Source organism: Danio rerio, chromosome 5, assembly GCF_052040795.2.
Source record: "Danio rerio strain M-AB ecotype USA chromosome 5, GRCz13ab, whole genome shotgun sequence".
Taxonomy (NCBI): Eukaryota; Metazoa; Chordata; class Actinopteri; order Cypriniformes; family Danionidae; genus Danio; species Danio rerio.
Genome location: NC_141025.1, coordinates 14,496,701 through 14,511,451, shown reverse-complemented (window position 1 = coordinate 14,511,451; position 14,751 = coordinate 14,496,701). Strand labels below are relative to the sequence as shown.

General features: G+C 36.4%; 1 protein-coding gene across 1 annotated transcript; it reads left to right on the top strand.

Moving 5' to 3' along the window:
* The first annotated feature begins 259 nt into the window (after positions 1-259).
* On the top strand, positions 260-13,423 carry neff1 (neuronal intermediate filament family member 1). The gene is made up of 4 exons (NM_199534.1): positions 260-1,057; positions 8,782-9,099; positions 11,923-12,047; positions 12,499-13,423. The coding sequence occupies exons 1-4, from the start codon at positions 314-316 to the stop codon at positions 12,998-13,000; spliced, it is 1,689 nt and encodes a 562-aa protein (NP_955828.1). The 5' UTR covers positions 260-313; the 3' UTR covers positions 13,001-13,423.
* The last annotated feature ends 1,328 nt before the right edge of the window (positions 13,424-14,751 follow it).

Below are 14,751 nucleotides of genomic sequence, written 5' to 3'. Positions count from 1 at the left end.
TGACCTTTATTCATCCTCGCTTCGCTTTTAGCGTCCGCATGATGCCAATCTCGCTCGCATGAAAAGCCGTTGAGTGGCCACAAAAGGCCTGGCGGTGAATGAGCGATCTCTCTCCCGGGACTCTGTGTTTTTGCTCAGGGTTGCAGGTTTCCCCCTCCACCAGCACCACCGCCCTGCGTCAGATGATGCGTTGCCTATAAAACCCGCCGGTGTGCCATCCCGACTGGCACTCTCACACACTCTCTCTTTCTGTCTCTGTCTTCCACGTCCACACACACTTCACTCACTCGCTCTGTGATCTCGAGCCTCCAGCATGAGTTACTCCGGCGACATCTACACGAGCAGCTCCTACAGGAAGATCTTCGGGGATGCGCCTCGCCGTGTGCCCGTGGGCAGCAGCCCATCCCGGGTGACGGTGAGTTACCGCTCCGCACCCCAGCAGCAGCAGCACCGCACCTACGGCTCTCCGTCCCCCATGATCACATCCTCCAGCTACCGGAGCAAACTCGCCTCCGGCCGCGGAGCTTTCCAACCGGACAACGTGGACCTGACGCAGACCACCGCCATCACCAACGAGCTGAAGATCATCCGCACCAACGAGAAGGAGCAGTTGCAGGGCCTGAACGACCGTTTCGTGACGTTCATCGAGAAGGTGCACAACCTCGAGCAGCACAACAAAGTTTTGGAGGCGGAGGTGGCTCTGCTGCGCCAGCGCCACAACGAGCCGTCGCGCCTGCACGACCTGTACGAGCAGGAGATCCGCGAGCTGCGCGCGCGCGTCGAGGAACTCGCGCACGAGAAGAGCCAGATGCACCTGGACTGCGTGCAGATGAACGATGCGCTGGAGCGCGTCAAAGACAAGCTGGACGAAGAGGCACGGGCTCGGGAGGAGGCTGAGAACAGCTTGAAGGGATACCGCAAGGATGTGGACGACGCCACCCTGTCCCGCCTGGAGCTGGAGAAGAAAGTGGAGTCGCTGCTGGACGAGATCGCGTTCCTGAGGAGAGTGCACGAGGAGGAGCTGCAGGAGCTGCAGGCATCCCTCCAGGCCACACAGGTACGAGAGCACTTGCGGATTATATGTATATATGTGCTAAAATCATTAATTAAATTTACTAATTGTTTTTAAAGGTAAGTGGTTGCAAACTATGTTTATGGGCTGTATTTAACTACCGTATTAAGTTGAACATTACTCAATTTAATTAGTTCAAATTCAGCCCATATCAATTGTTTGCTGCCACTTACCTTTAAAAACAATTAGTAAATCTAATGGTTCTTTTTTAAGTGTGCCAGACCAGCTAAAGACAATGAAATAGTTCCAAAAGTATATCTTAAATGGATAGTTCACCCTAAAAAAACTTAATAACCTCATTTATTTTCCTCAAGTGGTTTTAAACCTTTCTTTCTTTTGTTAGAAGAAGATATTTTGAAGAATGTTGGTTGCTGTGACTCATCAACTTTCTTAAAAATACTATGGAAGTCAATATGTGCCAGCATTCTTCAAAATATCTTCTTTTGTGTTCAACAGAAGAAACGAAAGTGAAGGGTAAGTAAATTATGATTTTTGGGTGAACTATCCCTTTAATTCCATTAAAAGAAAACTACTTTTAGATATAATACACTAAAATATTGAATCAATTGTTGCATTACACAAGAAATGCATAAAGTTAGAGAAAATATAGAAATAAAGCTCCAAAAATGCATAGAATTGAAATATTACAAACAGCCTGCTGTAAGTGATATTGAAATCACTCCTCAATAAACACATTTTCACTTCTGAAATAAGCTGTGGAATGTTTAAACGTGTACATCTTATTTGATGAAAAGCACAGAAATACTCTGTTTTCAGAAATCTTTAGTATACTATTATCATTATTATTTTATATCACACAGTTTTGCAGTGCCATTCACAACCATTTGATTTATTCAGTGGCATGAAGATGCAGATCAACATTTTAATTCATTTTAGAAGAAATAAATATAACCCATAACAAATATCCTGGATCTATTTAAACTGTTACCTTGTGATATTAAATATGAGAGAATGGACCATTAGTTTGCACTAAAGGAAGTCTTTTTAAAGGTCAAGCAATATCTTGCATTGCATAATTCATCTTATTCCAGATATAATAGAAGTGCTGTGTGTTGAGAGATGGTGTGGGCATGCGTATGATGACTGTGCAGTGTCATTGAGGGCAGTGTGGTGAATTTACAGCACTGCAGCTCAGACGCGGAGCTGAGACCCTGCACTGCAGCAGCACCTCCACTAAAATATGCATTTATAACACCATGCAGCTTTAACATCAACTGAAGCACAATTACTCAGACTAAAGAGAAGCTCTAAAGGAGGGATTCATGTATTAAATGTTGAAGTAAGGTGCTTGTGGATGGGATAATTTAAAGTTTTTTTTTTTTTTTACCTCTTGGCATCAATCAGATGACAATGCAGTAGCGCAGGATTTTAGGTGTGGCTGCAGCGGGACCCGCGGCACAACGTCCTTCACATTACACTGCATCATTTCACACTGGTACAGCTGCTGAAAATAAAAGTGATTCTGTCTTTTATTTGGTGGTAAATTCTCAGTATAAACAGTTCAACTTGAGCTTGAGTGAATGGAACTGACGTAAACTATCATGCATGGGTTGCTGTTAATGAATTGCATTTTTTTTCCATCTGTCTAAAATGCTGGGTTCCATACAATCGCTTTGTGCTAAGACGACATGAAGGAATTAAGTTAGCTTAGTTTTTACGAATTTAATTGGATTGAACATAAAACAATTAAGTTGTCCCCCCCAAAAAAAAACTCAAACAATGAGTTGTTTCAGCTCATTTTAAACAAGTAGTTTGAACAAGCATGAAAATATATATTTTTGAGTGTTCCTTGTGCTTTAACAAACTTGGTATGCACTCCATCATGCTGTGTCAACTTTATTACCACACTTTACATTCAAAGACTGATAAATAATAATAATAATAATAATATGGCAGCACAGTGGCTCAGTGGTTAGCACTATCGCCTCACAGCAAGAAGGTTGCTGGTTCAAGTCCTGGCTGGGTCAGTTGGCATTTCTGTAAGGAGTTTGCATGTTCTCCCCTAGTGGCGCCCCCAGAAAATTTTCTTAGGGGTGGCCATTTGAGGCCACACCAAAACTTGGGGAGGCAAAGAAAAAATAATTGTTTATGTAATAATTGTAATGTTATATTTTTGTTTCTGGTAAATGAAATAATGTGGTTCTAATTTATTTAATTAATTACTCTTAAAATATTGTAATTTATTGCAAATACAATTTATTGCAAATACATGTGCAAACCAAATAAAAATCAATATTTAGTTTACAAAAACAGACAAATATACAAACTGAACAAAACGCATTACTATAAACACACACTCATCATACAGACCCTAGTAATATAATTTATTTATATTCCTTTTGAGCCACAATATTATTAATACACCTACTTCTATCGATGTACACTTGAATTATTAGCCCCCATTGTTTTGTTTTTTGTTGTTTTTTTCTTGTTTTAAATATTTCCCAAATGACTTTTAACAAAGCAAGAAATTTTTCACAGTATGATAATAATTGTTCTTATGGAGAAAGTCTTGTTTGTTTTATTTCGGCAAGAATAAAAACAGTTTTAATTAAAAAAAAAAAAAATCATTTTCAGGTCAATATAATTAGCTCCCTTTTAGGCTATATTTTATTTCTATAGTCTACAAAACAAACCATCGTTATACAATAACTTGCCTAATTACCCTAACCTACGTAGTAAACCTAATTAACCTAGTTAAGCCTTTAAATGACACTTTAAGCTGTATAGAAGTGTCTTGAAAACTATCTAGTCTAATATTATTTACTGTCATCATGGTAAAGTTAAAATAAATCAGTTTTTAGAAATGAGTTATAAAAAAACAATTATGTTTAGAAATGTGTTGAAAAAAATCTTCTCCATTAAACACAAATTGGGGGAAAAATTAAACAAGGGGGGCTAATAATTCTGACTTCAACTATATCTTTTTGCAAAATACATCCACAAAATTATTGGGATTTTTGGCCCTTGTAAGTCAACCTGAATAAACTAGATTCTTAAAAGCTGATTTCAAAATGCATTTATTTATTTTAGGATTTGTGGTTTTCAATCAGATAAAACACAATTGTTCATTTTTAAAAAATAACAATTTCTTAATAAAAAGTGTACAATCTTGTAAACCCAAAGTCGTGATTCATTTCTATCGTCAAACAATACAAAACAAACTCTGTTTGAATTTTATCTTTAATTTTTTTTTTTAAACGTAATGCAAACTTAAAATTGTTGTTGTAAAGTCATTTTATCTGCTGTGGTTGAATGTCAGCGGTTCATCCCCAAGGTGCAGCCAGAATAGCATAACAGTCAAACCTCTATTTAGCGCATACTTAAAGGGAAAGGGGCAGTGAATCAGCAATGCCGGTGGCACCAAAAAATCTACAATAATTTAGTGGCTGCATTTTATTTATTTATTTATTTATTCATTAAAAAATTGTGAATTTACGTATGCACATTTAAATTAATAACATCAACAGCAAAATCATATTGGGGGGCGCCCCTGTTCTCCCCATGTTGGCATGGGTTTCCTTCGAGTGCTCTGGTTTTCCCCATAGTCCAAAGACTGGGTTGCAGCTGGAAAGTCATCCGCTGTGTAAAACATGTGCTGGATAAGTTGGTGATCCCAGATGAATGAAGTGACTAAGCCGAAGGAAAATGAATGAACAATGAATTGAATAATAATAATTATAAATATAATAATAATAATACATTCATTTATAATGTGCTTTTCTAAAATCCAAACCGTTACATTAACAGGGAATCAAACATGCAATAAAATACAACATATTCAACATAGAAAATGATAAAACATAAACACATTGGAATGATCAAGAATCTAAAATCTCAAATTTCTAACATCTAGCTAGTGTGCAAGCATTCCTTACATAATAAGGGAGAGCATCTCAAAACCTCAAAATAAAAATGGTAAACATTAACAATAATGCACACACTCCAAAAATTATGTTTTCTGTTTGTTCAAACTAATTATTTAAAATAAAATCAAACAACACAATAGTTGACTTTTTTGTGAAAACTTGATTGTTTTAAATTCAAAAGGGTAAATGTGGAAGCATCCTAAAGGACTTTTAATTTGCCAGTAACCTGGGTCAAGAGCTTCCGGTGAACTGTATGCCATTGCAAAATCAGCACGTTTAAGGTCTGTATTCTTTAAAAATTAGCGATATCCACTGGCTGAGTGGTATCCGATATTAAGTAGGTTTCAGATTGTACAAGAAGCTCTGCATTAAATTAGATTTTTCCTCGCCATGTCTTTAAAATAAGAACATTTATTTTACCCCAGTATATTCAATGGAGCTTCTGCACTAACCTGCTGATTCTAACGGGCGCGTGCGAGTAAAGGGCTTTTTGCCTCATTTTAAGCTTGAGCAACTACATAAATGCCAAAGTCTATTTAACAGATTGTATTTTAATTACATTACAACATAGATGCTGTAAAAGGAACCGTATGAAATGGTAAAAAAAAATCACATTAACTATTCACCGGAAGATTATCAGTATGGGAAGAAAAGCTGGCCATATACCCTATCGTCTTAAATTTGTAAAAACTAATAAGCGAACTTAATTCCTTCATGTTGTCCCAACACAAATGGATTCCAGTGTGGATTCCAGCATTCATTTACAGTGTAGGTCAGACGCTTTTTCAATTTGATGGACGGTAGTTTCCATATTCACAGGAAAAACTGTTTATTTGTGCCGTGGCGATTTCAAGCTAAGAGACTCTTACTGATCAAGAGACAAAGTCTAACAAGGTTTGCTAACAAAGATATTTTATTCTTTGCAATGAACAGTCATACAGTGACACTGCATGCTGCAGAGTGAGACGCAAAGGCTAACCAGAAACCAGGTTTTATCTTCTTTCCCCTGCATCAAGGCCTACATTTCAAATGAGAGCATTCCTCATTTGAGGATCAATATATGATCACTTATTGAATGCATATGTTTAAAAGAAGATGATCATCTTCTGAATGACCCTTCTTGTGATATGTTTTTGTAGGAAGGCCTGTGTTTCTTAATATACATTGTTTTTAGTAAGACAGAGAAGTTTTATATAAATCAATGTTTTAGTAATAATCAAAATTAAATTGTCCACATTTATCAGTGTACTGGAATGAGCACTGATGAGTGGATGCAGTGCTGTATATGGTAGAGTAAATACATGTATAGCTGTGATTTATTCATACGCTCAGATGTAAATGTGTATTTCAGGGTATTAATTATTCATTAGATCAATACTGGTGAGTTTTACAGGCGAAAGAATATTTATGGCTGTTATACATCCACTGTAAAAAAAAAAATCCTTGCTGCCTCAATTTTTTTAGTTGGATTAAATGAACTTTTCTAGTCATCACAACTTGCATCAAACTGACTAAAAGTATTAAATTTAACTTAAAATTTTTTTTAGAAACCTACTTAACATCCTAAAAAAAGTTAATGCAACACAAAAAATATTTAAGATATAGCCTTAAATGTTGAAATCCCTTATTCATATCAAATAGAAACATTAATCACATTTAACTGCTAAATAACATGTAGTTTAAAATATGTTAAAATACCATTTAGGCCAATGAAGCAAAACTGTATTCTGAGTCTTAAGTGTCACATGACCTTTTAGAAAGCATTATAATAGACCTATTTGTTGTTTATGAAATATTACTATTAATATAAGTATGGTTAATATTTGTTCTGGAAAGTGTGATGCATCTATCATTCAGTGCTGTTTAAATGCTTTTTAATGCTGCAGTCCATTACTATTATAGGTTGAAAGCTTATTGCAATTTCAAATTACTTTTTTTGTACTATAATATATATTTTTTAGAAAATGTATAAGCTGAACTCTTAGGTTTAAGTGTGAAAGAATCCTTCAAAAAATGTATATGTTGATTTGGTCCTCGAGAAATAATAATTATTATTAAAATAGTTTTAAGAATGTTTGACAGAAGTGTTTTATCAAAATATAAATATCCCTTAAGATCTTTTTTAATAATACTGATCTCAAACTTCACTTCAAATTAGCTGAGATTTACATACATACAGTATACACTGTCAAATGTGATTAGTTACTTTACATTAAAAAAGCAAGTAAACTTATTAAACTTATTTTTTTAATTATGTACATAGCACATTGAGCCTAAAAATTAAGATAACCCAGATGCTTTCAAAGCATTGAGTTGACTTTAAAGTCAGTTAACTTTGTAACTTGATTTTTATAATTATGCACATAGCTCATTTACTTAAAAAGTAAACCTATTGCCTTAAAAGCATTAATTTGACTTTACTCAAAGTCATTAAACTTTGTTGTAAACTTTAACTGTTAAACTGACTTAACTTTGTTTTTTTAATTATCTGCATAGCTCATTTACTTAAATACTAGGTAAACTTTGTTGTAACTTCTAAATGTTAAGTTAATTCATTCATTCATTTTCTTTTTGGCTTAGTCCCTTTTTTAATCTGGGGTCGCCACAGCGGAATGAACCGCCAATTTATCCAGCATATATTTTACTGTAAATAGTCAGTAAACTTTGTAAATTGTAACTATTAACTTGACTTAATTTTTATTATTATGCACATAGCTCATTTACTTAAAAAGTAAAGCCGTTACCTTAAATACACTAAGGGACTTTACTTTAAAAAGTCAGTAAACTTTGTTGTAACTTTTAACTGTTAAGTTGACTTAACTTATTTTTTATAATTATACACATAGCTCATTTACTTATATATTCAGTAAACACATTACCTTAAAAGAGTTAAGCTGACTGTACTTAAAGACAGTAAACTTTGTTGTTACTTCTAAATGTTAAGTTGACTTAATTTTTATAATTATACACAGCTTATTCACCTAAAAAGTAAGTAAATCCGCTGCCTTAAAATTATGAAGTCAACTATCGTGTAAAAGCAACAGGTTTACTCACTTTTTAAAGTAAAGTCAACTAATCACTTTTGACAGTGTACAGTTTTAAAACCAAAGGCATTAATAATACTGGCACCAATAATAATATCATAATAATAATTAGAGCGTTTACATTCTACAAAAAAAGAAAAACATTAATAAAACAGAAAACAACTTGTTTTTTAAAGAACTGATCAATAAATGTTTCAAGGAACCAAAATGGTGTTACGCAGCAATTATTATTCGTAACACTCATTTTTAAAGTGCATAACATTTATAATTTAATTTATGTTTATTCAATTCAATTCAATTAATCTTTATTTCTCTTTAAATGTAAATTCATTATGAAAGCCACATGAACCAGAAGCTGTGACCATTTTTTTTCGTATTGTGATGCAGTTCCTAGAGAAACAGAATATTAAATGAGAAAATAGTGGGTGTGGCTTATTTTTTCTACTGCAAGCTGATTGGATGTAGTAAAGTAGGCATTTCATTCAAAAAGATGGGGAAATGGGTTTTGGGAAAGTTATAACAACCTAGCAGACTCCTCCTCCTCACTATTTCTCTTTGTTGTCAAAACTGAGAGTTGAAGGGTATGTTCCTAAGATATACGTAATCTGACAGTTTAAGTGCATTTTCAGATTTAAAATTTAGGGCAAACTATTTTTGTTTTCTTAATGGCATGCACAGATGAATTGTTCACCACTAAACTACCAGTGCGAGCTAACAAAATCAGTAGGTTAGATTTGATTTCATGTGCATTTTAACAGTTAGCTTGTTGTCTTAGGTTTCAGTGGAGATGGACGTCAGTAAGCCTGACCTTGCTGTGGCCCTGAAGGACATCCGTGTTCAGTACGAGTCTCTGTCATCCCGGAACCAGCAGCAGGCAGAGGAGTGGTATCGCTCTAAGTTCGCCACTGTGACGGAGGCTGCGGCTCGCAATAATGATGCTCTGAAGCAGACCAAGGATGAGCTGTCCGAGTACCGGCGACAGCTGCAGTCCAGAACCCTAGAGATCGAGGCCCTCAAAGCCCACAATGAGGCCCTGGAAAGACAGCTGGCAGAGATGGAGGACCGGCACAGCAACGAGATCGGAGAGCTGCAGGTCAGAAAAAGAGAGCAATCCATTATTTTAAACACATTTTACATTTAAAGTTCCCATGAAGTGCTTTGAAATGTACAATTTTATTCAGTGTTTGACATAATCTCAACCGAAACATGAAGAAAGGGTTGGACATAGCGTAGCTCATTCCCTTTTAAAAGAAAACAGCCAATAGTGTTTTGTTTTATCAAAGCTCTGGCAGAGAGAGTGGTTAAGCTCAAGCGCATCAAATGAAAAGCCAACGAGAAGCCTCTTGAAGGGGGCGGGGTAAATCAGATACCAGAGAGCATTTGATTGGTCATGATTTGATGAGCTGAACTGAAGTATGAGGTGACATGAATAAAACCATTAATCATTTAGGCAGAAAAAAACTAAACTAGCTTTACATTTTTATACCAGATTTATATCCCATAAATGCAAATTTTGTCACTATTTTGGTGCGCACTAGCTTATTTTTGCTAGACAGAACCATTAATGGACATTTTTATGGACATTTCAGTGACATTAATTTCAATATCTGTATTGTTTAAAGTCACAAAAGCTATAAAAGCCTCTTATGGCTGTAATAGCTGTCCTGTAACAGCCCCCAGTGACACTCCAGGATTTTTACAATACATTTTACATTAAAATTGCACATACAGTAGCATCCACAAAGCAGAAGTCACTAGTTAAATTGCCTCCTATTGCATTTGATCCCTTTAATATATTTGTTAATCAGACGAAAACCCATATCTGGTCATTTCATTGATGTTGATTTCACAAATCACAAAAGTTCAAAGGTCCTGTAATAGCCCCCAGTGAGATTACATTTTTTTGTATCCTATAAAGCACACGTGTCGAACTCAGTTCCTGGAGTGCCGCAGCTCTGTACAGTTTAGATTTAACCTTAATTAAACAAACCTGATCAAACAAATTGAGTCCTTCTGGCTTGTTTTAAACCTCCATGTAAGTGTACTGAAGCAGGGTTGGAACTACACAGTGCAGGGCTGCGGCCCTCTACAAGCTGAGTTTGACACCCCTGCTATAATAAGGGTTTTTAAATGTTACACATTTGTAGCAATATGGAATTGTATTCGCACTAATGTCATTCAAAAGCATTAAATAACGATGATTGTGACATCATTTTTATTGATTTTGGCGAAAATACAGCCGTTCGTTGGTAGTTCATGTGAGCTCAGATCAATTAAATCATATTAACAGATAGTTTTTGATTTTATTTTTGTGTTAGTGACGGTTACTAACATATGTGTTATTGTATTAGTGAAGGTTACGATGTGGTTTAGAAGTATTTTGGTCAGTTTATTAACTAATTTATTACTAAGGAGCTTTGAGTGTCCAGAAAATCGCTATATAAATGTAATGAATAATTAAGCAAATAAATTTTATAAAGAAAAAATGCCAGATTAAATAAAAATATATATATTTTAAGATTATATGCAGTATCTCAACCAAAGATGACAGTTCTGTCATCATATACTTTTTAAAATAGGGAATATTGAGAAAAATGACTGAGCAGTGTTATTTTAGAATCATTGAGGTGTTATTGTAGTTTTTAATATTAATAATAATAATAATAATAGGCACAGAAGATCAGAAGATGGTCAGTTGGTATTTCTGCGTGAAGTTTGCATGTTCTCCCCGTATTCGCGTGGGTTTCCTCTGGGTGCTCCAGTTTCCCCAACAAGTAAAAAGACATGCAGTACAGGTTGATTGGGTAAGCTAAATTGTCCGTAGTGTATGTGTGTGAATAAGAGTGTATGAATGTTTCCCAGTGATGGGATTCAGCTGAAAGGGCATCCGCTGCGTAAAACAGGTGCTGGATAAGTTGGCGGTGCATTCCACTGTGGCGACCCCAGATTAATAAAGGGACTAAGCCGAAAAGAAAATTAATGAATGAATAACAATAACAATACTAAATAGTTATAATGATTACTAATTATTAATAGTCTGAATTCATTTTATATTTATTTTGTTTTCATTGTACTTTTTGTTAAAGTTTCACTTCAGTAAATCTGTCCAATTTTTATATAGTGTTTAAGTTCCGTTTGTGTTTTAGTTTAAGTTTTTAAGATTTTACGATTTTAATTATTTTCTGTTTATTTTTCTGTTTACTACCTAAAATAATTTTAGTTTGTTTTAGCTGACTATAATAACCATATCTCTAACTTTTTTATTTGTAAGGAAATTCATAAGATTTCCAATTAGAAAACTTTTTTGCGTTGTTGTAAAAAAAAAATAAATGAATGAAAAGAAGAGAGAACCCAGTCCAGGACACTCGAAACAAGCAGAATTCCTTTATTGAGACGTGTTGGTTAATCTGCAGTCATACAGCGTCTTTAAGATGTTCATGTGTCTGCAAGAGCCTACTAGAGGTCCGCAGTCTGCAAGTTCTTTCACAAGTCTCTCACAAGTCTCACACAAGTCTGAATTAGTCTAAGATTTCATGTCTATATTGTGTTCTTAGGAGGAGGGGATTTGGCTAAACAAAGCATGCAAATTAAGCGTTGTGGTCGGCAGGGTAAACTGCTCTTTCAGGCATTGATCTCATCATGTTCTGGAGACAGAAACCGCCTGACCATTTGATCGAAAAGAGAAAACAATAGACACCCCATGCTGTGAAACTGACAATTTGCATTACTTTGGCTTAGCCTTTAATCAGAAAGACAAAAGGTTAATGTCCTTCCTAGCTGGGATGTTAATGAAATTATATAATTAAAAACCAGAGAATATAACTTTTCAGTTATACGTAGATTATTGTTCATTTGGAATTAGTTGATAGAAATTTATATTTCCACAGCGTAAACAAATGTCTTGTTTCTGCTGCAGGATACCATTCAGCAACTAGAATCTGCTCTGCGGAGCACGAAAGGTGAGATGTCCCGGCACCTGCGCGAATACCAGGACCTGCTGAATGTCAAGATGGCGCTGGACATTGAGATCGCAGCATACAGGTCAGACTCCTTCATTATTATAATGACTATTGGCAACATAGGCTCATTTTGAATACATAGCCCTTTATACGTTTCTCGAGATCGCAAATTATGTAGCCAGAGCTGCCTATGGCTTTGTTTCCTCTTTAAAACGAATGCTATGGGATGGTATGAAGCTATCAATTGGTGCATTTTAAAACACTATAGGTTGGGTTTACGAAAAGGGAAGGATGGGGTTATCAGTCGGTTGATCAGTCAGCTAGTAGATTTAAGCGAGAACAGCAGGCACGAATGGCACTCGCAAGAGAAATTTGAGATCTCAAAACAACTGCAAAGAAACGTAGCTCCTGGGACATATGTTGCTCTCTTCAGAAATGTATATAAGGGTACGCAATCAGAATGAGCCTGGGTTGACTATTCCTTAATTTGACGCAATACTTCATCATTATCCACATATGCTCGTTCTCAACAGGAAGCTGCTGGAAGGTGAGGAATGCCGCCTGAGCTCTGTGGGCGGAGCCATTCTGCAGTCTGCCTACTCTTATCCAACCAGTCGCACGTATACCCTAAGCGCCTACAGGAGGGCTGGAGCCAAACCCGAAACAGAGGAAGAGGAAAAGCAGGAGGAGGAAGAGGAGGAAGAGGAGCAGGAAGAGGAGAAGGAGGAAGAGGAAGCAGAGGAGGAAGAGGAGGCTGGAGAGGAGGCTGAAGAAGGAGAAGAACAGGAAGAAGGAGGAGATGAAGAGGAGGAGGAAGAGGAAGAACAGGAGGAAAAGGAGAAGGAAAAGGAGGATGAGAAGAAGGAAAAGGAAGAAAAGAAGAGCCCCAAGGAACAGAAGGAGAGTGAGAAAGAGAAGGAGAAAGAGAAGGAGAAGAAGAGCGATAGCAAGGCAGATAGCAATAAAGCTGATAGCAAGAGTGAAAAGGCGGACAGTAATAAGGGTGAAAAAGCTGCTGCGGCCAAGAGCAAGTAAAGCTGCGCTCCATCAGCGCTTCCGCCACATTCGTCCGTGTCCTCTTTACCTCTCTGTCCCTCTGCCACAAACACACACACCAAAACGCCATCTTCACTCTCATTTCACTGGGTAGAGCTGATTTCATCCGCTGATGTGTCAGGACCTCTGCAGGAAAGCATAGAGTCAGTAATGAACGAGGGGTGTTCTGTAAAAGCACTCAAGTGATTAAACAGGATCTATGCAGAACGAATAGGAAGTAGGAAGTAGTTCACCCAAGAAAAATCACAATTTTTGTCATCATTTGTGTCCTTCAGATAACCAGAATGTATCCAAACCCTAAAAGAAAAGAAAAAGTAGTGTCGGCCATGTGATTCTGTATTCCAGGTCATGATTTTATTTGCCAAAACAAAAATCTATTAAAATTATTACTCATTTAAATCATGAGGTTGTTGTTTGAAGCTGTGTTGTTGTTGAAGTGAGAGTTCACCCAAAACAGATTTTTTTTGTCATTGTTTACTCACACACAAGAAAAAAAACACTAAAAGAAGATATTTTGAAAATGCTGGTAGTGTTTGGCCATTTTTTCTAACTATGGAAGTCAATGGGTAACAGCAGCAACCAGCATTCTTCAAAATAGGGCTAGGCCGATAAACGATATTGAATCGATATATCAAATCACAATAACAAATGATCTGGACTTTCTTTTACTTTATATTGATTTGTGTGTTCTCACCAAAAGCAGCCAGACCATCAAAGTAGCTGGAAATAGGTGGCGCGGCGTGTCTACTCCATTGTGGGTTTCAAGAAGAGTTGAAAAGGAAACTTTATAGTAACGAGCTATGACGTGGATCGGCGGCTAGCAATCGGTTGTTGCTAGATCGGATATTGTTGCGGCCAGAAGTTAATGAGATTTATTCATATTATTTATTAAATTTCGCATTTATTATATTTGATTAACATCTATCTCAACCCTAAACCCAACCATCACAGTAACGTAGAAACAGTAAGTGTACCGAGTATTATTTATACCCAATAAATTGTATCTTTTAACACCTGCCCCCACCCCAATCCAAAACCCCACCGTCACAGTACTGTAAAAATATGAATCGTTGTTATACAGCGTCATAGAAAATGCTGCTATATCGATGTGCATATCGCACTTCCGGCAGGCCGCGTATCCATTCTAGACTTTACCCAAGCAATCGGAATGTACAGTAGTAGTCCACCGCTTGAGAGGATTCCAGAGAACACAGTGCTGTGAACTTCGGTTACGAGCACAGTTGTTTACAGGGATTTGGTTATTGCGGTCGACGGATTTCCATTTATTTACGATGTTTTCTTACAGGGACATACATTAAAAAAAGCTACTGCCGAGTTACTGATGTGCATTAATGTTTATTTTTCTTTAAAAAAGCGAGAATGTCATGCAACAATACAAAATAAATTTGATAAAAAGTGTGCAACGTTTTCACGCTAGAACGCATGTTTTTACGCAGGAATGTAACTGATATGCTGCAGCGGCTTCTTTAAATACGAGATCAATGCAGTGAATTTTAATGCTCTCATCGATGAAGCTGTGAAGGCAGAAAGCATTGTTGTCAGGGCGGCCATAGCGAACTTTGACACTCTCGCCGCCTTCGGTGTGAACGCACAGTTAGAGCCAATCACACAGCAGAAATGTGCAACAATAGGAATTTAAAATTGTTTAAGAAATTACATTTCAAATTTTCAGCCACCGAAAATTTATTGGCAGAAAATATATGTCAGTT